Source organism: Patagioenas fasciata, chromosome 29 (genome assembly GCF_037038585.1).
Source record: "Patagioenas fasciata isolate bPatFas1 chromosome 29, bPatFas1.hap1, whole genome shotgun sequence".
NCBI classification, from domain to species: domain Eukaryota; kingdom Metazoa; phylum Chordata; class Aves; order Columbiformes; family Columbidae; genus Patagioenas; species Patagioenas fasciata.
The window spans coordinates 5,258,586-5,283,799 of record NC_092548.1 but is presented as its reverse complement, the minus strand read 5'-3'; the positions used below and the strand labels follow the sequence as shown (position 1 = coordinate 5,283,799).

Below are 25,214 nucleotides of genomic sequence, written 5' to 3'. Positions count from 1 at the left end.
TCTCCATGGTGTCCCCATGGCCACCATGGGAACCTTGTGTTGACCCAATGGTTGCCATGGGAAGGTTGGGGTGACCCAATGGTCTTCATGGTGGCCACCACAGGAATGTTGTGGTGACCCAGTGGTCAACATGGTGTCCCAGTGATCTTCATGGTGTCCCCAGGGCCACCATGGGAAGGTTGGGGTGACCCAATGGTCATCATGGTGGCCACCATGGGAAGGTTGGGGTGACCCAACGGTCACCATGGTGTCCCCATGGCCACCACGGGAACATTGTGGTGGCCATGAAGCTCAGGAGGGTGGTCGAGGGCCCAGAGCTGGTGGCCATGAAACATGACGTGGATATTCCATTGTCTTCCAGAGCAAATGGCCATCTGGGATGCGGTGGCCACCTACATCCACGACCATCTCCTGTCCAACAAGGTAGAGCCACCACTCATGTCCTCCTGGGCCACAGACATGGGTGGGAAGTCCCCACGGCCCTCAGATCGCTCAAAAAGCAGGAAAATCACCCCAAAATTCACAAAGATAGACAAATAGGTCTTGGGCAAAGGTGGTGGCACCTCTGGTGGACCATGGGATGGTCCCATGTGCTGGAGACACCTCGAGATCCTTCTTCTTTGACCCATTGTTGGCTTTTTGGGTGGAAAGACTTGAGATCTTCTCCCCAAAGGTCTCCCCGGCGTGGAAATTGGGAAGATTCACCCTGAAGGACCATCCGTGGTCAAAGGGGCCACCTCAGCTCTTCCCACCGGTCAATCCTCACCCTTGGGTACTTGTCTTCTCCAGGGGGTCCGAATTCCCACCTTGGGCTCCTTCGATGTTGTGACGCAGCAGGTCCGGGTTGGAGATGAAGAGGTGACCATCCATAGGCCCATGTTCAACCTGGCCAGGAACCTCGTGGTCGGCCACAACCTCATGGATGACAAGTCCTACCTGCCCGGTAAGATGGTGGAGATGCCACCTGGTTGGTCGCATGGTCATTGTGTCACTTCACTGGGGCTAAACCACCCCCAAAATGCTCCAAAATTGGGGTTTCCCCTCATAATTTCAATGCTCAACCATTGGGTGATGCCTGAAGAGCCATGGGGTGGTGTCTCCATCATCTCAGGTGGGTTTTGGAGCTGGAACCCATCAGAAACTCCAAGGTGGACACCACATCCCTTCCCAGGTCTAAACCGCTCCAAAATTGGGGTTTTCCCCCATAATTTCAACGCTCAACCATTGGGTGATGCCTGAAGAGCCACGGAGTGGTGTCTCCATCATCTCAGGTGGGTTTTGGAGCTGGAACCCATCAAATACTCCAAGGTGGACATCACATCCCTTCCCAGGTCTAAACCGCTCCAAAATTGGGGTTTTCCCCTCATAATTTCAACGCTCAACCACTGAGTGATGCCTGAAGAGCCACGGGGTGGTGTCTCCATCATCTCAGGTGGGTTTTGGAGCTGGAACCCATCAAATACTCCAAGATGGACACCACATCCCTTCCCAGGTCTAAACCGCTCCAAAATTGGGGTTTTCCCCCATAATTTCAACGCTCAACCATTGGGTGATGCCTGAAGAGCCACGGGGTGGTGTCTCCATCATCTCACATGGGTTTTCTCCAGGTAACAAGGAGCTGGAACCCATCAAATACTCCAAGGTGGCCATGGCTGCCTCCGTGTCAAGGCGGAAGGTGGAGGGTTGTGTCCAAGGGACCTTGTCCCTCTTCTCCTACTGCCTGGGGAAGGGGCAGAACGTGGCGCTTCTCCTGAAGGACATTGGGGTGCTGCTCCTCGAAGCCACCAAGGTGGACATGAGGTTCTACCACCACTTCCTGGAGGCCTTGGCTGGGAAGGAGAACTTGGAGAAGGTGGCTTTCCAGGTGGGTGATGGTGGGGATGGTGGGTGGTGGACACGGTGGGACATGGACAGCGTATGGGTGGGGTGAGGATGATGGTCCTTCCTGAGCTTGTGCTCCTCCTATATTGGGTGTCTGAGTCATGTTGAGGACGTCCCACCATCTTTGTTCTTCAATATTGGGTCCTTCAACCACATTGAGGACCTCCTGCCTTCTTTATTCTCCAATATTGGGTTCCTCAGCCACGTTGAGGACCTCCTACCATCTTTATTCTCCTTCAATATCAAGTGTCTCAACTTGAGGACCTCCTACCATCTTTGTCCTCCAATGTTGAGTCCTTCAGCCATGTTGAGAAGATCCCACCATCTTTGGCCACCTCCAATATCAAGTATCTCAGGTTGAGGACCTTCCACCATCTTTGTCCTCCAATATTGGGTCCCTCAACCACGTTGAGAACATCGCACCATCTTTGGCCACCTCCAATATCAAGTGTCTCATCTTGAGGATCTTCCACCATCTTTGTCCTCCAATATTGGGTCCTTCAACCACATTGAAGACCTCCCACCATCTTTGGCCTCCAATATTGGCTCCCTCAGCCACCTTGAGAACATCCCACCATCTTTGGCCACCTCCGATATCAAGTATCTCATGTTGAGGATCCTCCCACCATCTTTATTCTCCAATACTGGGTCCCTCAACGACCTTGAGGACCTCTCGCCATCTTTATTCTCTTCCAATATCAAGTATCTCACGTTGAGGATCCTCCACCATCTTTGTCCTCCAATACTGGGTCCTTCAACCATGTTGAAGACCTCCTGCTATCTTTGTCCTCCAACATTGGGTCCCTCAGCCACCTTGAGGACCTCCCGCCATCTTTATTCTCCTCCAATATCAAGTGTCTCATCTTGAGGATCTTCCACCATCTTTGTCCTCCAATATTGGGTCCTTCAACCACATTGAAGACCTCCCACCATCTTTGTCCTCCAATATTGGCTCCCTCAGCCACCTTGAGAACATCCCACCACCTTTATTCTCCTCCAATATCAACTGTCTCATCTTGAGGACCTTCCGCCATCTTTGTCCTCCCATACTGGGTCCCTCAACCACGTTGAGAACATCGCACTGTCTTTGGCCACCTCCGATATCAAGTATCTCATGTTGAGGATCCTCCACCATCTTTATTCTCCAATCTTGGGTCCCTCAACCACCTTGAGGACCTCTCGCCATCTTTATTCTCCTCCAATATCAAGTATCTCATGCTGAGGATCCTCCACCATCTTTATTCTCCAATATTGGGCCCCTCAACCACGTTGAGCACCTCCCACCATCTTTGGCCACCTCCAATATCAAGTGTCTCATCTTGAGGATCTTCCACCATCTTTGGCCTCCAGTATTGGCTCCCTCAGCCACCTTGAGAACATCCCACCATCTTTGGCCACCTCCGATATCAAGTATCTCATGTTGAGGATCCTCCCACCATCTTTATTCTCCAATACTGGGTCCCTCAATGACCTTGAGGACCTCTCGCCATCTTTATTCTCTTCCAATATCAAGTATCTCACGTTGAGGATCTTCCACCATCTTTGTCCTCCAATACTGGGTCCTTCAACCATGTTGAAGACCTCCTGCCATCTTTGTCCTCCAACATTGGGTCCCTCAGCCACCTTGAGGACCTCCCGCCATCTTTATTCTCCTCCAATATCAAGTGTCTCATCTTGAGGATCTTCCACCATCTTTGTCCTCCAATATTGGGTCCTTCAACCACATTGAAGACCTCCCACCATCTTTGTCCTCCAATATTGGCTCCCTCAGCCACCTTGAGAACATCCCACCACCTTTATTCTCCTCCAATATCAACTGTCTCATCTTGAGGACCTTCCGCCATCTTTGTCCTCCCATACTGGGTCCCTCAACCACGTTGAGAACATCGCACCATCTTTGGCCACCTCCGATATCAAGTATCTCATGTTGAGGATCCTCCACCATCTTTATTCTCCAATCTTGGGTCCCTCAACCACCTTGAGGACCTCTCGCCATCTTTATTCTCCTCCAATATCAAGTATCTCATGCTGAGGATCCTCCACCATCTTTATTCTCCAATATTGGGCCCCTCAACCACGTTGAGCACCTCCCACCATCTTTGGCCACCTCCAATATCAAGTGTCTCATCTTGAGGATCTTCCACCATCTTTGGCCTCCAATATTGGCTCCCTCAGCCACCTTGAGAACATCCCACCATCTTTGGCCACCTCCGATATCAAGTATCTCATGTTGAGGATCCTCCCACCATCTTTATTCTCCAATACTGGGTCCCTCAACCACCTTGAGGACCTCTTGCCATCTTTATTCTCTTCCAATATCAAGTATCTCATGTTGAGGATCCTCCACCATCTTTATTCTCCAATATTGGGCCCCTCAACTATGTTGAAGACCTCCTGCCATCTTTGCCCTCCAACATTGGGTCCTTCAGCCACCTTGAGGACCTCCTGCCATCTTTATTCTCCTCCAATATCAAGTATCTCATGTTGAGGATCCTCCACCATCTTTGTCCTCCAATACTGGGTCCTTCAACCATGTTGAAGACCTCCTGCCATCTTTGTCCTCCAACACTGGGTCCCTCAGCCACCTTGAGGACCTCCCGCCATCTTTATTCTCCTCCAATATCAACTGTCTCATCTTGAGGACCTTCCACCATCTTTGTCCTCCAATATTGGGTCCTTCAACCATGTTGAAGACCTCCTGCTATCTTTGTCCTCCAACATTGGGTCCCTCAGCCACCTTGAGGACCTCCCGCCATCTTTATTCTCCTCCAATATCAAGTATCTCACGTTGAGGATCCTCCACCATCTTTGTCCTCCAATACTGGGTCCTTCAACCATGTTGAAGACCTCCTGCCATCTTTGCCCTCCAACATTGGGTCCTTCAGCCACCTTGAGGACCTCCCGCCATCTTTATTCTCCTCCAATATCAAGTGTCTCATCTTGAGGACCTTCCACCATCTTTGTCCTCCAATATTGGGTCCTTCAACCATGTTGAAGACCTCCTGCCATCTTTGCCCTCCAACATTGGGTTCCTCAGCCACCTTGATGACCTCCCAGCATCTTTATTCTCCTCCCCTGCAGGTCCCCGAGGTGCTGGACACCATGTTGTCCCCAATGGTTCCCGTGGCCTCACTCTGTTCCTCCGGTCGCGTCATCATCTTCCCCAGGTGAGGACATCGGGGGCTGTTTGGTGGTAGAGCTGGGAAAATACGGCAGATTTGGGGAAAAACATGGCAGATTTGGGCAAACAAGTGGTTGATTTGATGCTCTGGGTCATGTTGGTGTCGTCTCCAGGTTTGCAGTGGAGGTCGTGGCCAAACCACAACCCAATAAGTCACAAGGAGCTCCTGGTGAGGACGAGGAGATGAGGAATGAGAGTTTTCCACCTCTTGGCCAAGGCGAGGAAGGTAAAACAACCCAATTTGGGCATTTTTGGTGGGGAAAGCACCGGTGTTGAGGGCTTGGAGATGATGGAGAAACCGTGTTGGAAATGGTGGAGAAACCCATTGGAAATGATGGAGAAATCACATTGGAGATGGTGGAGAAAGCTCGTTGGAAATGGTGGAGAAACCACCTTGGAAATGGTGGAGAAACCTCCTTGGAAATGGTGGAGAAACCACCTTGGAAATGGTGGAGAAACCACCTTGGAGATGATGGAGAAACCACATGGAGATGATAGAGAAACGATGTTGGAAATGGTGGAGAAACCACCTGGAGATCATGGAGAAACCCATTGGAAACGATGGAGAAACCACGTTGGAAATGGTGGAGAAACCACCTTGGAGACGATGGAGAAACCTCATTGGAAATGGTGGATAAGCCCCTTGGAGATGATGGAGAAACCTCGTTGGAAATGGATGAACCACCTGGAGATGATGGTGGAGAAGCCACCTTGGAGATGATGGAGAACCCACCTTGGAGATGACGGAGAACCCACCTTGGAGATGATAGAGAACCCACCTTGGAGATTATGGAGAAACCATGTTGGAAATGATGCAGAAACCCATTGGAAATGATGGAGAAACCACCTTGGAGATGACGGAGAACCCACCCTGGAGATGGTGGAGAAACCCATTGGAAATGATGGAGAAACCCCTTTGGAGATGATGGAGAACCCACCTGGAGATGATGGAGAACTGGGGCAAACCTGTTTTCGGGGGGGAGCACGGTGGCCACGGGGGGAGCAGAACGTCCCTCTTGGACCTTTTTGAAGAGCCCTGAGCACCCCTGGGTGTCCCCGGGGCCATTGGTGTCACCACCATGTTCTTTTGATGATGTTTCTTCTCAGTTCCAGGTGGGTTTCATGGTTTTCCACCTCCCAGAAGTCCAAGCTTGACCGGTGCCGAAACATCATGGATCTGGGAGGTCACAAGGAATGAGAAGAAGAGGAGAACATCCCATACCAGGTGAGGCTGAAGGCTCAGGGTTGGTGTCTCCATTTTGTCCAAAGAGGTGGTAGATCCTCCATCCATGGCAACGCTCAAGGTTGGATGAGGTTTGGAGCAACTGGAAGGTGCCCTTGACCATGGGAAGGGGGTTGGTCTACATGGACCTTCAAACGTTCCTTCCAACCCAAACTATTGGAAGAGCTCAAGGTTGGATGAGGTTTGGAGCAACTGGAAGGTGCCCTTGAGCATGGGAAGGGGGTTGGTCTACATGGACCTTCAAATGTTCCTTCCAACCCAAACTATTGGAAGAGCTCAAGGTTGGATGAGGTTTGGAGCAATTGGAAGATGCTCTTGACCATGGGAAGGGGGTTGGTCTACATGGACCTTCAAACGTTCCTTCCAACCCAAACTATTGGAAGAGCTCAAGGTTGGATGAGGTTTGGAGCAACTGGAAGGTGGCCTTGACCATGGGAAGGGGGTTGGTCTACATGGACCTTCAAACGTTCCTTCCAACCCAAACTATTGGAAGAGCTCAAGGTTGGATGAGGTTTGGAGCAACTGGAAGGTGCCCTTGACCATGGGAAGGGGATTGGTCTACATGGACCTTCAAACGTTCCTTCCAACCCAAACTATTGGAAGAGCTCAAGGTTGGATGAGGTTTGGAGCAACTGGAAGGTGCCCTTGACCATGGGAAGGGGGTTGGTCTACATGGACCTTCAAACGTTCCTTCCAACCCAAACTATTGGAAGAGCTCAAGGTTGGGTTGGATGGAGTTTGGAGGAACCTTGTCTTGGTTGAAGATGTCACGGGGCTGGATCTTCAGCACTTCAGGAGGACCCAGATATGACATGGGGACAGTTGTGTGTCAACCTAGGGTCCCATCTCAAGGGGCAAAGAACCACGTGTCCCCAAACCCATGGTGTCCTCAAGGTAGACCCATCTCATTGTGTCCTTCCAGGAAGCTGTCGGTGATCCAGAAGGTCTCCTCCATCCCATCAAAGGAATTGATGATCCAGAAGGTCTCCTCCATCCCATCAGGTCCTTCAAAGAAGGGGTCGGTGACCCAGAAGGTTTCTTCCACCCCATTGTCTTCTTCCAAGAAGCCATCAATGACCCAGAAGGTCTCTTCCACCCCATTGTCTTCTTCCAAGAAGCCATCAATGATCCAGAAGGTCTCTTCCACCCCATTGTCTTCTTCCAAGAAGCCATCAATGACCCAGAAGGTCTCTTCCACCCCATTGTCTTCTTCCAAGAAGCCATCAATGACCCAGAAGGTCTCTTCCACCCCATTGTCTTCTTCCAAGACGCCATCAATGACCCAGAAGGTCTCTTCCACCCCATTGTCTTCTTCCAAAAAGCCATCAATGATCCAGAAGGTCTCTTCCACCCCATTGTCTTCTTCCAAGAAGCCATCAATGACCCAGAAGGTCTCTTCCACCCCATTGTCTTCTTCCAAGAAGCCATCAATGACCCAGAAGGTCTCTTCCACCCCATTGTCTTCTTCCAAGAAGCCATCAATGATCCAGAAGGTCTCTTCCACCCCATTGTCTTCTTCCAAGAAGCCATCAATGACCCAGAAGGTCTCTTCCACCCCATTGTCTTCTTCCAAGAAGCCATCAATGACCCAGAAGGTCTCTTCCACCCCATTGTCTTCTTCCAAGAAGCCATCAATGACCCAGAAGGTCTCTTCCACCCCATTGTCTTCTTCCAAGAAGCCATCAATGACCCAGAAGGTCTCTTCCACCCCATTGTCTTCTTCCAAGAAGCCATCAATGACCCAGAAGGTCTCTTCCACCCCATTGTCTTCTTCCAAGAAGCCATCAATGACCCAGAAGGTCTCTTCCACCCCATTGTCTTCTTCCAAGAAGCCATCAATGACCCAGAAGGTCTCTTCCACCCCATTGTCTTCTTCCAAGAAGCCATCAATGATCCAGAAGGTCTCTTCCACCCCATTGTCTTCTTCCAAGAAGCCATCAATGACCCAGAAGGTCTCTTCCACCCCATTGTCTTCTTCCAAGAAGCCATCAATGACCCAGAAGGTCTCTTCCACCCCATTGTCTTCTTCCAAGAAGCCATCAATGATCCAGAAGGTCTCTTCCACCCCATTGTCTTCTTCCAAGAAGCCATCAATGATCCAGAAGGTCTCTTCCACCCCATTGTCTTCTTCCAAGAAGCCATCAATGACCCAGAAGGTCTCCTCACCCCAAAAGCTGTTGATGACCCTCAAACGCAAGCTCAAAAGCCGAGGACGCAAGTCGGGACAAGCACGGGGACAAAGGAGACCCCAGAGCTTCATGGGAGGAAGAGGAGGAGAAGGACCAGGATTGGTGGAGCAGTTCCTGGCTGAGATGGCGACGATGAAGAGGATGATGATGAAACCCAAACGCCACCGTCCTCGGGGACCTCCGACCTTCGTTACGCCCGTAATCGCCGTCTTATCATCAACGAGCTCTGAGAGCAGCCTGCTCGATGTCCCCACCTATGATGTCCCCATGGGGCCACCACCAAGACCATGACGTCAATGATAATGAAGGTGGGACCTGAGAAATGGTGGCAAAACCCCAAAAATATGGATTATCGAGGTGGAGCTTGGAGGTCGAGCTGCTTGAGGAACCTCTGGTTGGGTTGAGGTGATGGATGGTTGGTCCAACTCAACGTGGAGCTTCTCTGAAGACCAAGACCCATTGTCCTCTTGGCCGGAGAAGGTCCTGTGTGGAAGGAGATGATTAAATATACCAAGAAGTTGCAAATAAAAAGGTTAATTTGGTTAATTGGTTAATTAATTGGTTAATTTGGTTAATTGTTTGCAAGTGGAAGGGGTTGAGAGTTGGTCATGGTGGTGGGATCAGCACAATGTGGGCCTGGGGGTGGAGCCACCTGTGGGACCTTCTCATGGGACCTTCTTAGGTCATCCCAGTGGCACCAGTGGGTCCCCAGGGTCATCCCAGTGGCACCAGTAGGTCCTTAGGATCATCCCAGTGACACCAGGAGGTCCCCTGGGGTCATCCCAGTGGCACCAGTAGGTCCCCCAGGGTCATCCCAGTGGCACCAGTAGGTCCTTGGGATCATCCCAGTGACACCAGGAGGTCCCTTAGATCATCCCGGTGACACCAGTAGGTTCCTGGGGTCATTCCAGTCACACCAGTGGGTCCCCCAGGGTCATCCCAGTGACACCAGTAGGTCCTTGGGGTCATCCCAGTGACACCAGTTGGTCCCTGGGGTCATCCCAGTGACACTAGGAGGTCCTTGGGATCATCCCAGTTGGACACCAGTAGGTCCCCCAGGGTCATCCCAGTGACACCAGTAGGTCCCTGTGGTCATCCCAGTGACACCAGTGGGTCCCCCAGGGTCATCCCAGTGACACCAGTAGGTCCTTGGGATCATCCCAGTGACACCAGTAGGTCCCTGGGGTCACCCCAGTGGCACCAGTAGGTCCTTGGGATCATCCCAGTGACACCGGGAGGTCCCCCAGGGTCATCCCAGTGGCACCAGGAGGTCCTTGAGATCATCCCAGTGACACCAGTAGGTCCCTTAGATCATCCCGGTGACACCAGTAGGTTCTTGGGGTCATCCCAGTGACACCAGTGGGTCCCCCAGAGTCATCCCAGTGGCACCAGTAGATCCCTGGGGTCATCCCAGTGACACCAGGAGGTCCTTGGGATTATCCCAGTTGGACACCAGTAGGGGACTGGGGAGCACTGGGGGCCTGGGAAGCACTGGGGAGACCTGGGGAGCCCTGGGGGGGACTGGGAAGCACTGGGGGGAACTGGGGAGCACTGGGGAGCCCTGGGGGGGGGACTGGGAAGCACTGGGGGGAACTGGGGAAGTACTTCTTGGGGGCGTGGCCTCACTAGTCAGAGGGGGCGTGGCTAAGGGAGGTGCTATGGGAGGGGCGTGGTCTCATGAGGGGATGTGGGCGTGGTTTAGATTTGAGGGGGCGTGGCCTAAGTAGGACACGTGATGCGACTTAGGGAGATGCTATGGGAGGGGGCGTGGCCTCGCTAGCGATGGGGGTGTGGCCTCACTGGCTATGGGGCGTGGCCAAGGGAGGTGCTGTGGGGGGGGGGTGTGACCGCGCTAGCGATGGGGGCGTGGCTTGGGGTGGGGCTGGGTGCTGGAAGGGGGCGTGGCTTAAAGGGGTTCCTATTAGAGGGGCGTGGCCTCACTAGGAATTGGGGGTGGCGGGGGGAGGGGCTGATAGAAGCGGCGTGACCTCCCCAAGTCCCCCAGTTACCCCCCCCAAAATTAGGGTGCACCCCCAAAAACTGAGGTGCTGCCCCAAACACTCAGGTGCCCCCAAGGCGCTCTAAATGACACCAGTAACGCCCCCAAAACACACTAAACACCCCATATTCCTCCATAATTGCACCCCAAATGCATCTCGGGGTGCTCCCCACTCAAAATTGGGGTGCCCCCCCTCCCGGGGGGTAAAAGGCACCGCTGGGATTCGAACCCAGGATCTCCTGTTTACTAGACAGGCGCTTTAACCAACTAAGCCACGGCGCCGCCTGGCGGAGCGGCGCGGCCACGCCCCCCATCGCTGGCGCCGGCGGCTCCGCGCATGCGCGAGGGGAGTGGAGGGAATGGGGGAGCAAAAAGGGGGGGGTGCAAAGGGGGTGTAAAAAGGGGGATAAAGGGGGGGCGGGAGGAGGGGAGGGTTTGTAAAGGGGGGCAATGGGGGTGCAAAATGGGGGGGGTGCCAAGGGGGCAATGGGGGTGCAAATGTGGGGGGCAATGGAGGGGTGTGCAATGGGGGGTGCAAAGAGGGGGTGCAACGGGGGTGCAAAGAGGGGGTGCAAAGGGGGGGTGCAAAGGGGGCAATGGGGGGGTGTAAAAGTGGGGGGCAATGGGGGGGTGCAAAGAGGGGGGTGCAAAACGGGGGGTGCAAAGGGGGCAATGGGGGTGCAAAAGTGGGGGGCAATGGGGAGCGTGTGCAATGGGGGGTGCGAAGACGGGGTGCAAAGGGGGTGTAAAAAGGGGGGCAATGGGGGAGTTGCAAAAGTGGGGGTCAATGGGGGGGTGCAAAGAGGGGGGTGCAAAAGGGGGTGTTGCAAAGGGGGCAATGGGGGGTGCAAAAGTGGGGGGCAATGGGGAGCGTGTGCAATGGGGGTGCAAAGGGGGGGTGCAAAGGGGGCAATGGGGGAGTTGCAAAAGTGGGGGGCAATGGGGGGGTGCAAAGAGGGGGGTGCAAAACGGGGGGTGCAAAGGGGGCAATGTGGGGTGCAAAAGTGGGGGGCAATGGGGAGCGTGTGCAATGGGGGGTGCAAAGGGGGGGTGCAAAGGGGGGGTGCAAAGGGGGCAATGGGGGTGCAAAAGTGGGGGGCAATGGGGAGCGTGTGCAATGGGGGTGCAAAGGGGGGGGTGCAAAGGGGGGGTGCAAAGGGGGCAATGGGGGTGCAAAAGTGGGGGGCAATGGGGAGCGTGTGCAATGGGGGGTGCAAAGAGGGGGTGCAAAGGGGGGGTGCAAAGGGGGCAATGGGGGGTGCAAAAGTGGGGGGCAATGGGGGGGGTGCGAAGAGGGAGTGAAAAGGGGGGGTGCAAGGGGGGGCTGCAAAGGGGGTGTAAAAAGAGGGGCAATGGGGGAGTTGCAAAAGTGGGGGTGCCAAAGGGGGGTTGCAAGGGGGGGGGGGGGGGGTGTGCACAATGGGGGTGCAGCAGCCGGGTCTCGAACCCGGGGCTCCAGTTCCGCGGGCGGAGCCGTTGCCGCGGCGCCACGAGGTCGCCGGAGCGGGACAGGGGCGGGAAAGGGCGGGGGTGTGCACGGGGGGGTGTTGCACGGGGTGGGATGGTGCACGGGGGTGTGCAAAGGGTGTTGCACGGGGGGGTGTTGCACGGGAGGGGTGTGCAAAGGGTGTTGCACATGGGGGTGTTGCATGGGAGGGGTGTGCACAGGGTGTTGCACGTGGGTGTGCACAGGGTGTTGCAAGGGGCGGGTGTTACACGAGGTGTCCATCCGCCCCTCCCCCTCTCCGTGACCCCACCCATTCCCGGACGCCTGGGTCCCCTCCCAGCTCTGGGAAGGTGGGGTGAGGGGGGGGGTGGGGGCCACCCCAGGGCCACCCCTCGGGGCTCCAACAGGTCCCTTAGCAACGGTTGCCATAGCAACGGGGAAGCTTTGTCCATCGCCACCTCTACCATAGCAACGGGGGGGGGGGCGTGTCCATAGCAACCGCTGCCATAGCAACGGAGGGTGCTGCGCCCATAGCAACGGTTGCCATAGCAACGGGGTGGGGGGGGAGATGCTACCCCCTCCCCCCAAGGACACCACGTGACTGCCCCTCCCCTCCTCCCCCTTCCCCCCTTCCCCCACCCAGGTGATGAATCAGGGACCCAGGCGTTCGGGTGGGGGGGGTGCCGACTCACCCCTCCCCCCCCCCCGCCCACCAAGGACCCAGGCGTCCGGGAGAGGGGAGGGGCCAGAGCGGGATGGGTGGGGGGGGGTGTCACCCCCCAAGGACGTGGATTGGGTGGGGGGGGGGGGTAGGGAAAAGGGGGGGGTCGGCTCGTGCCGCTGCAGTAGGAGACCCCCCCACGTGATGGCGAGGTGACGTCACCGCCGCCCCTCCCCCCACCACGGGGGGGGGGGGAGGGGGATGGGGGGGGCGCTGGTGCCGCAGGGTGAATCATCCACGGGAGGCGGGGGGGCGGGGGGGGGAAGGGAGGCCCGAACGGCCCCCCCGGCCCCTATAGAGACCCCCCAGCCCCTATAGACTTTCCACAGGCCCTATAGAAGCCCCCCAGCCCCATAGACCGCCCCCAACCCCTATAAATCCCCCAGCCCCTATAGAGCCCCTGAGCCCTTATAGAGACCCCTCAGCCCTTAGACACCCCCCAGCCCCTATAGACTTCCCACAGGCCCTATAGAAGCCCCCCAGCCCCATAGACCCCCCCCAACCCCTATAGATCCCCCAACCCCTATAGACTTTCCACAGGCCCTATAGAAGCCCCCCAGCCCCATAGACCCCCCCTAACCCCTATAGATCCCCCAGCCCCTATAGAGCCCCTGAGCCCTTATAGAGACCCCTCAGCCCCTAAACACCCCCCATCCCCTATAGAGATCCTCCATCCCCTATAGAGACCCCCCATCCCCTATAGACTTTCTACAGACTCTATAGAGACCCTCCAGCCCCTACAGACTTTCCACAGACCCTATAGAGACCCCTCAACCCCTATAGAGACTCCCCGAACCCCTATAGACCCCTCAAGCCGCTATAGAGCCCCTGCAGCCCCTATAGAGCCCCTCAGGCCCTATAGACACTCCACAGACCCTATAGAGTCCCCCAAGCCCCTATAAGACCCCCCAGCCCATATTGACCCCCTGCAGGCCCTATAGAGTTCCCAAGCTCCTATAAACCACCCCCCCAGTTCCTATAGAGCCCCCCAGCTCCCATAGGACCCCTCCAGCCCCTATGAACCCCCCTCCCCTACAGACCCTCTGCAGACCCTATAGAGCCCCCCAATCCCCTATAGACCCCCCTTGCAGCCTCTATAGAGCCCCCACCAACCCCTATAGAGACCCCCCCAGCCTCCTTCTCCCTCTAAATCCCTTATACATCCTCCTTCTCCCTATACATCCCCCATATATCCACCTTTTCCCTATACATCCCCCATACATCCACCTTTTCCCTACAGACCCCCACACTGCCCCTATACATCCTCATATGGCCACCTTGTTCCTATAGACACCCCCCACGGCCTCCTTGCCCCTATACATCCTCCCAGCCCATATACATTCACCCTACAACTTCGCAGCCCCTATACACACGCCTAAAGCTTTCCAGTCCCTATAGACCCCCACAACCCTTCCCTGCCCCTATAGACCCCCCTACACCCTCTCCTTCTCCTTATACATTCCCCCTACACCCCCACAGCCCCTATACATCCCCTGTACAGCCCCACAACCCCTATACATCCCCCTACAATTTGCAGCCTCTATACATCCCCACACACAACCCTCAGCCCCTATACATTCCCCCTACAACTTCCCAGCCTGTATGTATCCCCCTCAGCCCCACAGACCCTATACATCCCTCCTACAGCTTCCCAGCCCCTATACATCCCCCAGCCCCTATACATCCCCCTACAGCTTCACAGCCTATACACGTCCGCCCGCACAGCCCCCCAGCTCTTATACATTCCCTACACCCCCCAGCCCCTATACATCCCCCCTACAGCTTCGCAGCCTATATACATCCCCTCCCCAGCCCCACAGCCCCTATACATCCCCCCAACCCTTTCCAGCCCCTATACATCCCCTCAACCCTTTCCAGCCCCTATACATCCCCTCACCCAGCCCCCCAACCCCTATACATTCCCTACACCCCCCAGCCCCTATACGCCCCCCCCCCACATCCCCCAGCCCCTATACATCCCACCTACAGCTTCCCAGCCCCTATACATCCCCTCCCCAGCCCCACAGCCCCTATACATCCCCCCAACCCTTTCCAGCCCCTATACATCCCCTCAACCCTTTCCAGCCCCTATACATCCCCTCACCCAGCCCCCCAACCCCTATACATTCCCTACACCCCCCCAGCCCCTATACGCCCCCCCCCACATCCCCCAGCCCCTATACATCCCACCTACAGCTTCCCAGCCCCTATACATCCCCTCCCCAGCCCCACAGCCCCTATACATCCCCCCAACCCTTTCCAGCCCCTATACATCCCCTCAACCCTTTCCAGCCCCTATACATCCCCTCACCCAGCCCCCCAACCCCTATACATTCCCTACACCCCCCAGCCCCTACACGCCCCCCCACATCCCCCAGCCCCTATACATCCCCCCTACAGCTTCCCAGCCCCTATACATCCCCCCATACAGTCCCCCAGCCCCTATACATCCCCCTACAGCTTCGCAGCCTATATACATCCCCTCCCCAGCCCCACAGCCCCTATACATCCCCTCAACCCTTTCCAGCCCCTATACATCCCCTCACCCAGCCCCCCAACCCCTATACATTCCCTACACCCCCCAGCCCCTATACATCCCACCTACAGCTTCCCAGCCCCTATACATCCCCCCACACAGCCCCCCAGCCCCTATACATCCCCCATACAGCTTCCCAGCCCCTATATATCCCCCCCAACCCTTCCCAGCCCCTACACATCCCCCCATACATCCCCCTCCCATAGGGGCTGGGGCTGCAGCAGCTGCAGCAAATTAATGACTCATCCCCCCCCCCCCCCCCCCCCACCCAGGGGTGGGGGGAGGGGTCAGAGCTCCATAAGGGCCCCCTCCCCTCCCCCCCCCCCCCCGACACCTACACATTTGCACACTCACCCCCCCCCCGCCCCCCCAAACAGCTGCATTGGTGAGTCACCTCCTCCCGCAGTGCTGGCCTGGGGGTGCGCACCTATAGAGCGACCTATAGAGCCGTATAGGGGGTGCGGAGAGACATACAGGGCCATATAGAGCCTGATAGGGACATATAGGGCCTTATAGAGACATATAGGGCCATATCGGGGGGGTCTAGAGAGACATATAGGGAGGTACAGAGAGGCACAGAGAGGGTTATAGAGGCATATAGGGAGGTCTAGAGAGACGTATAGAGAGATATGGGGAGATGCAGATAGACGTAGAGCCATATGGGGTGAGATATAGGGCTATCTAGAGACATAAAGGGAGATATAGAGAGGGATATAGGGACATATAGAGACAGAGCCATATAGAGCCATATGGAGACATAGGGAGTTATAGAGAGACACACAGAGCCATATAGAGAGACATGGAGGGAGATATCTAGAGCCATATAGAGACATATAGGGAGCTATAGAAAGACACACAGGACCATAGAGAGATCCCCTCCCAGAACCATATAGAGACATATAGGGAGATATAGAGAGCCATATAGACACATAGGGAAATATATAAAGAGAGACGGAGCCATATAGAGAGACATAGAGCTATACAGGGAGATATCTAGAGCCATATAGGGAGGTATATAGAGACATATAGGGAGATACACAGAGACATTTAGACCCATATGGAGACACATAGGGAGATATAGAGAGACATATAGGGAGACATATAGACACATATACACACGTGTAGAGGCACAGCCACACATATAGAGACATAGACATGTATATAGGCACATATACACATGTATAGAGACACGTCTACACATACAGAGGCATGTGCATGCGTATAGATGCACCTATACACATGCCTATATGCAGATGCGCATGTATATGGGTACATACCCCCCTATATACATATGTATATGTAGATATACACATCTTTATGCACCCACCCCCTATATAGTCATATGTATATGTAGATATACACGTCTATATGCACACCCCCCCCCCCATATACTCATATGTATATGTAGATATATACATATGCGCGTACACCCCTATATACCCAGATGCATATGCAGATACACACCCAAATACGCAGATACATGTGTATATATGCACACCCCCACGTATATAGACCGCCTATAGATATGCATATACACATATAGGCGTGTGGGTGTCCGTGTCCTTCCAAAAGTGGGGGTGTCCTTGTGTGTATGTGTGAATGTATAGGGCGGTGAGTGGATGTATAGGGGGGTGAGGGGATGTATAGAGGGGTGAGGGGATGTATAGGGGGGTGTGTGGGGGGGGTGTCCGGGTCTATAGGAAGCTCTATAGGGTCTGGAGGGAGTGCAGGGGGTCTCTATATACGTATAAACCCCTCTATACGCCCCCATTCATTCATTCATCACCTCCCCCCCCCCACCCCGTCACGCCCCATTCATCCCCAACCCCCTCCCCCCTCCCCATTCATTCATCCCGCGGCCGCTCCCAGCGCAGCCGCCGCTCTGCGCATGCGCAGCCCCCGTTACCCCCCGCGCCCGCCCGGCCGGATTTTTATGAATGGGCCATTGACGTCAATGGAGACCCCCCACGTGGGTCCCCCGCGCGTGTATAAAGGGGGCGGCGCCGGCGCTGGCCAGGGTGCTGAAGGGCGAGAGAACGGCCAAGGGGGGACCCCCCAAAAAACCCCCCCCTCCCCCCGCTTCAAAGGGACCACCCCCCTCTTCAGACCCCCACCCACCCCCACCAGGACCCCCCTCCCCTCACCGCCCCCCCCCTCCCCCAGCCGCCTTGGAAAAGGGGGGGTGAAAGGAGCCCCCCCCGGAACCATAGACACCCCCACACCTCGGAGCCGGTAAATACCCCTTGATCCCCCTCGGGTGGGTTGGTTTTGGGGGGGGGGGGGATGGGGTGCGAGGGGGTAGGGGAGGGGGATGGGGGGTGTGGACGCATGGGGGTGTTAATTTGGGGGGGGGGGGGGGTGTTTTGGGTGTGCGTGGGTGTTCCCTGGGGTTGTGTGCACGAGTGGGTGTATTTTGGGGGGGGGTGTTTGGTGTGGGTGTGTTCGGTGGGGAGGACGGGTGTGCGGGTGTTCTGTGGGGTGTACATACGTGTGTTCCGTGGGGTGTACATACGTGTGTTCCGTGGGGTGTACGCGGGTGTTCCGTGGGGTGTACATACGTGTGTTCCATGGGGTGTACATGTGTGTTCTGTGGGGTGTACACGTGTGTTCTGTGGGGTGTACGTGTGTGTTCCGTGGGGTGTACACGTGTGTTCTGTGGGGTGTACACGTGTGTTCCGTGGGGTGTATGTGTGTGTTCCGTGGGGTGTACACGTGTGTTCTGTGGGGTGTACACGTGTGTTCCGTGGGGTGTACACGTGTGTCCATGGGGTGTACATATGTGTGTTCCATAGGGTGTACATACGTGTATTCCGTGGGGTGTACGTGTGTGTTCCATAGGGTGTACACGTGTGTCCATGGGGTGTACATACGTGTGTTCCGTGGGGGTGTACATACGTGTGTTCCGTGGGGTGTACATACGTGTGTTCCGTGGGGTGTACGCGTGTGTTCCATGGGGTGTACGCCTGTGTTCCATGGGGTGTACACGTGTGTTCTGTGGGGTGTACACGTGTGTTCTGTGGGGTGTACACATGTGTTCCATGGGGTGTACGCCTGTGTTCCGTGGGGTGTACGCGTGTGTTCCATGGGGTGTACACGTGTGTCCATGGGGTGTACATACGTGTGTTCCATAGGGTGTACATACGTGTGTTCCGTGGGGTGTACGTGTGTGTTCCATGGGGTGTACACGTGTGTTCTGTGGGGTGTACACGTGTGTTCTGTGGGGTGTACATATGTGTGTTCCCTGGGGTGTAGTGTGTGTGTGCACATGTGTGCGTGTGTGTGTATCCTGGGTTGTATGTGCGTGTGTTCCATAGGGTGTACAAGTGTATATGTCCGTCCCCCCCACTCGTGTGTGTGTCACCCCCGTGGGTGTGCACCCCCCCCCCCCCCCAAAATGTACCCGTGTGGGTGTCACTCGCCGCCGCCTGTGTCACACGACTGTGCGTGTCACACGGTGTTGTCACGCGTGTGTGTTCGGGTGACACCTCACCCCCTATGAATGGCACCTGGAGGGGGGGGGATGTTTGGGGGGGGACTTGAGGGGGGTCCATGGGGGCTTAGGGGGGTCTTGGGGGGGTATGGGGGTCTCAGGAGGACATTTGGGACATGGGGGGGCGACATTGGGGTCCCAAGGGGTGTATGGGGGTTCCTAGGGGGATATTTGGGACGTGGAGGGGACATTTGAGACATGGGGGGGACATTGGGGTCCCAGAGGGACATTTGGGACATGGTGGGGACATTGGGGTCCCACGGGGGGTATGGGGGTCCCAGGGGGACATTTGGGACATGGGGGGGGACATTGGGGTCCCAGAGGGACATTTGGGACATGGGGGGGACATGGGGGTCCTGGGGGGACATTTGGGACATGGGGGTGCCAGGGGGGATATGGGGGTCCCATGGGGGGGATATGGGGGTGCCAGGAGACATTTGGGACATGGGGGGGACATTGGGGTCCCAGAGGGACATTTGGGACATAAGGGGGACATTGGGGTCCCAGGGTGGGTATGGGGGTCCCAGGGGGACATTTGGGACATGGGGGGGGACATTGGGGTCCCAGAGGGACATTTGGGACATGGGGGGGACATGGGGGTCCTGGGGGGACATTTGGGACATGGGGGTGCCAGGGGGGATATGGGGGTCCCATGGGGGGGATATGGGGGTGCCAGGGGACATTTGGGACATGGGGGGGACATTGGGGTCCCAGAGGGACATTTGGGACATGGTGGGGACATTGGGGTCCCACGGGGGGTATGGGGGTCCCAGGGGGACATTTGGGACATGGGGGGGACATTGGGGTCCCAGAGGGACATTTGGGACATGGGGGGGACATGGGGGTCCTGGGGGGACATTTGGGACATGGGGGTGCCAGGGGGGATATGGGGGTCCCATGGGGGGGATATGGGGGTGCCAGGGGACATTTGGGACATGGGGGGGACACTGGGGTCCCAGAGGGACATTTGGGACATGGTGGGGACATTGGGGTCCCACGGGGGGTATGGGGGTCCCAGGGGGACATTTGGGACATGGGGGGGGACATTGGGGTCCCAGAGGGACATTTGGGACATGGGGGGGACATTGGGGTCCCAGAGGGACATTTGGGACATAAGGGGGACATTGGGGTCCCACGGGGGGTATGGAGGTCCCAGGGGGACATTTGGGACATGGGGGGGACATTGGGGTCCCAGAGGGACATTTGGGACATGGGGGGGTATGGGGGTCCCAGGGGACACTTGGGACATGAGGGGGGGACATTGGGGTCCCAGGGGGGCTATGGGGGTCCCAGGGGGACATTTGGGACATGGGGGGGACATTGGGGTCCCAGAGGGACATTTGGGACATGGGGGGGACATTGGGGTCCCAGAGGGACATTTGGGACATGGGGGGGTATGGGGGTCCCAGGGGACGCGTGGGACATGAGGGGGGGACATTGGGGTCCCAGGGGGTCTATGGGGGTCCCAGGGGGACATTTGGGACATGGGGGGGACATTGGGGTCCCAGAGGGACATTCGGGACATGGGGGGGTATGGGGGTCCCAGGGGACGCGTGGGACATGAGGGGGGGACATTGGGGTCCCAGGGGGTCTATGGGGGTCCCAGGGGGACATTTGGGACATGGGGGGGACATTGGGGTCCCAGAGGGACATTTGGGACATGGGGGGGTATGGGGGTCCCAGGGGACGCGTGGGACATGAGGGGGGGACATTGGGGTCCCAGGGGGTCTATGGGGTTCCCAGGGGGACATTTGGGACATGGGGGGGACATTGGGGTCCCAGAGGGACATTCGGGACATGGGGGGGTATGGGGGTCCCAGGGGACGCGTGGGACATGAGGGGGGGACATTGGGGTCCCAGGGGGTGTATGGGGGTCCCAGGGGGGCATTTGGGACATGGGGGGCGACATTGGGGTCCCAGAGGGACTTTTGGGACATGGGGTGGGACATGGGGACTTCGAGATGTCCCTGGGTGGCTTTGGGGTGTGGGGGGACATTGCTGGGGTGTCATAGCATGGGGGGGGATCCCCAAGTTCGGGGGGGGGAATCCCCCAAGCTTGGGGTGGGGGTTCCCCCAAGTTTTGAGTGGGATCCCCCAAGTTTGGGGGGGAGTCCCCAAGTTCGGGAGGGGTCCCCAAGCTTGGGGGGTGGGGGGATCCTCAAGGTTTGAGGGGGGGGTCCCCAAGTTTGGAGGGGATGGGATCCCCCAAGTTTTGGGGTGGGATTCCCCAAGTTTGGAGGGGGGGGTCCCCCAAGTTTGGGGTGGGAATCCCCCAAGTTCAAGGAGGGATCATCCCCCAAGTTTGGGGGTGGTCCCCCAAGTTTCAGGGGGGGATCCCCTAAGTTTGGGTGTGGGGGGGGATCCCCAAGTTTGCGGAGGGATCCCCAAGTTTGGGGGGGTCCCCAAGTTCGGGGTGGGAATCCCCCAAGTTCGGGGAGGGATCCCCCAAGTTTGGGGGGCGGTCCCCAAGTTCGGGGGGATCCCCTAATTTTGAGGGGGGGGGGGTTCCCCCACGTTTGGGGTGGGATCCCCCAAGTTTGGGTGGGGGTCCCCCATGTTTATGGGGGTCCCCCATGTTTATGAGGGTCCCCCAAGTTTCAGGGGGGGTTCCCCAAGTTCGGGGGGGGAATCCCCCAAGTTCTGGGGGGAATCCCCCAAATTTGGGGCGATCCCCCCATTTTGGGGGTGGGGTGGGTCCCCCAATTTTGGGGCGGGCTCAACATCTCCCCCCCCCCCCCCCCCACCAGGCATCATGGCGCCCCCTCCACGTCCCCTCCGCATCGTCGCCCTCCTCCTCTCCATCAGCCTCTTGGTCCAAAGCCGCCCCCAACCCTCATCCCCACGCCCCTCCCCGGACCCCCAACGTTTTGGGGGGGTCCCAACACCCCCCTCACCCAACCCCACCGACCCCCAACCCCACTTGGGCTTAACGAAGCGTTCAGCACCCATTGGGACCCACAACGAGGTGTTGAAGGAGCTGGAAGAACTCGGGCGTCTCCGCGCCGAAGCCAAACGGGACCGGCAACGCGACCGTGACCTTGAGAGGGACCGGGGGTGGCCAAGTTCACGGCAGCTCCGGCAACAGCAGAGTTTGGAGCATCGGTTGTTGGAACGGCGCTACCAGGAGTTGGCCGAGAGCCGGCGTCAAGCGGAAGCGGCTCGGAAAGCGGCGGTGGAAGAGGAACGCTTGGCGGATTTGGCGTCCGATCTCTTGCTCCGGTATCTTCTGCATGGACCCGGTGTGGCCGTGGAGGAGGATAAGAGGTCGGAAGAGGAGGAGGAGGAAGAGGAAGAGGCGCCCGAGGATGAGGAGGAGGAGATGGAGGAAGGCAACGATGGGTTGGAAGGCAACGGGGGGTATGATGGTGATGGGTTCAATGATGGCTTGGAGGACAACGGGGGGTTGGAGGACAATGGAGGCTTGGAGGACAATGGGCGCTTCAAGGTTAACAAGGGGTTCAAGGTCAACAAGGGGTTCAAGGTCAATGATGGGTTTGAAGACAACGGGGGCTTGGAGGACAACGGGGGCTTTGAAGGCAACGGGGGCTTCAAGGTCAACAGGGGCTTTGATGGCAATGGGGGCTTCAAGGTCAACAGGGGCTTCAAGGTCAACAGGGGCTTTGATGGCAATGGGGGCTTCAAGGTCAACAGGGACTTCAAGGGCAACAAGGGCTTCAAGGGCAACGAGGGCTTGGAGGACAACGGGGGCTTCAAGGTCAACAATGGGTTTGAAGACAACGATGGGTTCAAGGTCAGCAGGGGCTTTGATGGCAACGGGGGCTTCAAGGTCAAGAGCTTCAAGGGCAACGAGGGCTTGGAGGACAACGGGGTCTTCAAGGTCAACGATGGGTTTGAAGGCAAGAGGGGCTTCAAGGTCAACAGGGGCTTCAAGGGCAACGATGGGTTTGAAGACAACGAGGGGTTCAAGGTCAACCGGGGCTTTGATGGCAATGGGGGCTTCAAGGTCAACGACGGCTTCAAGGTCAACGATGGGTTCAAGGTCAACGATGGGTTCAAGGTCAACGATGGGTTCAAGGTCAACGACGACTTTGAGGGCAACGGTGGCTTGGAAGACAACGAGATCCTCCCAAGGGGCAACGAGATGTTCCCAAGGGGCAACGAGCTCCCGGGGGGGGACAACGAGATGTTGGGAGGATCCAATGAGATCCAGGGGGGGTCTAACGAAGTACCCGCCCCCCAAGACCCGGCCGAGGTCGATGACCTTGACCCTGGGACCATCGACCAATTGATTGAGCTGTCCAGCAAGCTCCACCTCCCGGCGGATGACGTAGTCGACATCATCCATGACGTGGAGCAGAAGCGCAAGATGGAGGCGACGGTGGGGGCCCCCCCGAAACTCATCCGACCCCCCCCAAGGCCCCCCCACCCTCGGATCCGCCCTTTGCTCCTGTCCAATCAGCTGCCGGGACGGACTTTCCTGCCCCGCCCCCAACGCCCACCACCCCCACTGCAGAATTATCTGGAGAGGGTTTGGGGAAGGGGACCCCCCCGGGGGTTCCCGTGATGGGGGGGGCACCCCAACCCCCACCCTAAATCCCCCTCCCCCCGCCTGCTCGGATGTCCCCATGTCCCCTCCCCCCCTCCTCCCCATTGTCCTGTGGTTCCCAGTTTGGTTCTCCCAGTCCTCCCAGTTCCAGTTGTAGAGTCCTCCCAGTTTCGTGCCCTTCACCCCCTTTTCAGCCCTAGAGCCCTCCCAGTTCCAGCTCCAGGCCCTCCCAGTTCCCTCCCAGTTCCTCCCAGTTCCCCCAGTCCCCTCATGTCCCCACTTCTTCCCTAGAGCCCCCCCAGTCCCTCCCAGTCTCCCCAGTTCCCTCCCAGTTCTCCCAGTTCCACCTCCAGTCCCTCCCAGTTCCATCCCAATTCTCCCAGTCCCATCCCAATCCCTCCCAGCTCTCCCAGTCCCAGCTCCAGTCCCTCCCAGTTCCCTCCCAGTTCCCCCACTCCCTCCAGTCTCCCCAGTCCCATCCCAGTCCCTTCCCAGTGCCTTCCAGTTTCTCCCAGTCCCTCCCAGTTCCCTCCAGTCCCATCCCAGTTCCCCCCCATAGCCCCAGTCCCTCCCAGTCCCTCCCAGTCCCCCCAGTCCCTCCCAGTTCCCTCCAGTCCCATCCCAGTCCCTCCCAGTTCCCCCAGTCCCTCCCAGTCCCATCCCAGTCCCCCCAGTCCCCTCCCAGTTTCCCCAGTCCCTCCCAGTCCCATCCCAGTCCTTTCCCAGTCCCCCCAGTCCCATCCCAGTCCATCCCAGTTTGTCCAGTCCCTCCAGTCTCCCCAGTCCCAGCTCCAGTCCTTCCCAGTCCCATCCCAGTCCCTCCCAGCTCCCCCAGTCCCTCCCAGTTCTCCCAGTCCCTCCCAGTTTCCCCAGTCCCTCCCAGTCCCCCCAGTCCCATCCCAGTCCCAGCTCCAGTCCTTCCCAGTCCCATTCCAGTCCCCTCAGTTCCCCCAGTCCCATCCCAGTCCATCCCAGTCTCATCCCAGTCCCTCCCAGTCCAATCCCAGTTCCCCCCCTCAGTCCCCCCAGCTCCCCTCAGTCCCTCCCAGTCCCATCCCAGTTCCCTCCCAGTCCCATCCCAGTCCCTCCCAGTTCCCTCCCAGTCCCATCCCAGTTTCCCCAGTCCCTCCCAGTCCCATCCCAGTCCCCTCCCAGTTCCCCCAGTTCCCTCCCAGTCCCATCCCTGTCCCTCCCAGTCCTTTCCCAGTTGCCCCAGTCCCATTCCAGTCCATCCCAGTTTGTCCAGTCCCTCCGCTTTCCCCAGTCCCCCCAGTTCCTTCCCAGTTCCTCCCAGTTCCCCCAGTCCCATCCCAGTCCCTCCCAGTTCAATCCCAGTGCCCCCCCCAGTCCCCCCAGCTCCCCTCAATCCCTCCCAGTCCCATCCCAGTCCCATCCCAGTCCCTCCCAGTTCCCTCCCAGTTCCTCCCAGTCCCCCCAGTCCATCCCAGTCCCATTCCAGTCCATCCCAGTCCCTCCCAGCTCAATCCCAGTGCCCCCCCCAGTCCCCCCAGCTCCCCTCAATCCCTCCCAGTCCCATCCCAGTTCCATCCCAGTCCCATCCCAGTCCCTCCCAGTTCCCTCCCAGTCCCATCCCAGTTTCCCCAGTCCCTCCCAGTCCCATCCCAGTCCCCTCCCAGTTCCCCCAGTTCCCTCCCAGTCCCATCCCTGTCCCTCCCAGTCCTTTCCCAGTTGCCCCAGTCCCATTCCAGTCCATCCCAGTTTGTCCAGTCATCCCAGTTTGTCCAGTCCCCCCAGTTCCTTCCCAGTTCCTCCCAGTCCCCATTCCAGTCCATCCCAGTCCCTCCCAGTCCAATCCCAGTGCCCCCCCCAGTCCCCCCAGCTCCCCTCAATCCCTCCCAGTCCCATCCCAGTCCCATCCCAGTCCCTCCCAGTTCCCCCCCAGTCCCTCCCAGTTCCCCCCAGTCCACCCCAGTCCCCCCAGTCCCATCCCAGTCCCTCCCAGTTCAATCCCAGTGCCCCCCCCAGTCCCCCCAGCTCCCCTCAATCCCTCCCAGTCCCA

At 57.6% G+C, this 25,214-nt stretch overlaps 1 protein-coding gene, 1 long non-coding RNA gene and 1 other non-coding gene across 3 annotated transcripts; 2 read left to right on the top strand and 1 right to left on the bottom strand.

Moving 5' to 3' along the window:
* Positions 1-7,558: 7,558 nt before the first annotated feature.
* Positions 7,559-8,181, top strand: LOC139825846 (uncharacterized). Its single transcript, XR_011736014.1, has 3 exons — positions 7,559-7,594; positions 7,646-7,747; positions 7,799-8,181. It is a non-coding gene; the product is annotated as an uncharacterized lncRNA (long non-coding RNA).
* Positions 8,182-10,701: 2,520 nt separating this feature from the next.
* On the bottom strand, positions 10,702-10,775 carry TRNAT-AGU (transfer RNA threonine (anticodon AGU)). Its single transcript has one exon. It is a non-coding gene; the product is annotated as a tRNA-Thr (tRNA).
* A 6,435-nt stretch (positions 10,776-17,210) lies between these two features.
* VGF (VGF nerve growth factor inducible) lies at positions 17,211-23,489 on the top strand. The gene is made up of 2 exons (XM_065859067.2): positions 17,211-17,429; positions 21,435-23,489. The coding sequence occupies exon 2, from the start codon at positions 21,440-21,442 to the stop codon at positions 23,210-23,212; it is 1,773 nt and encodes a 590-aa protein (XP_065715139.1). The 5' UTR covers positions 17,211-17,429; positions 21,435-21,439; the 3' UTR covers positions 23,213-23,489.
* The last annotated feature ends 1,725 nt before the right edge of the window (positions 23,490-25,214 follow it).

Bases quoted from the DNA above. Each gene is read 5' to 3' on its own strand.
- VGF (XM_065859067.2), top strand. From the start codon at position 21,440: ATGGCGCCCCCTCCACGTCCCCTCCGCATCGTCGCCCTCCTCCTCTCC.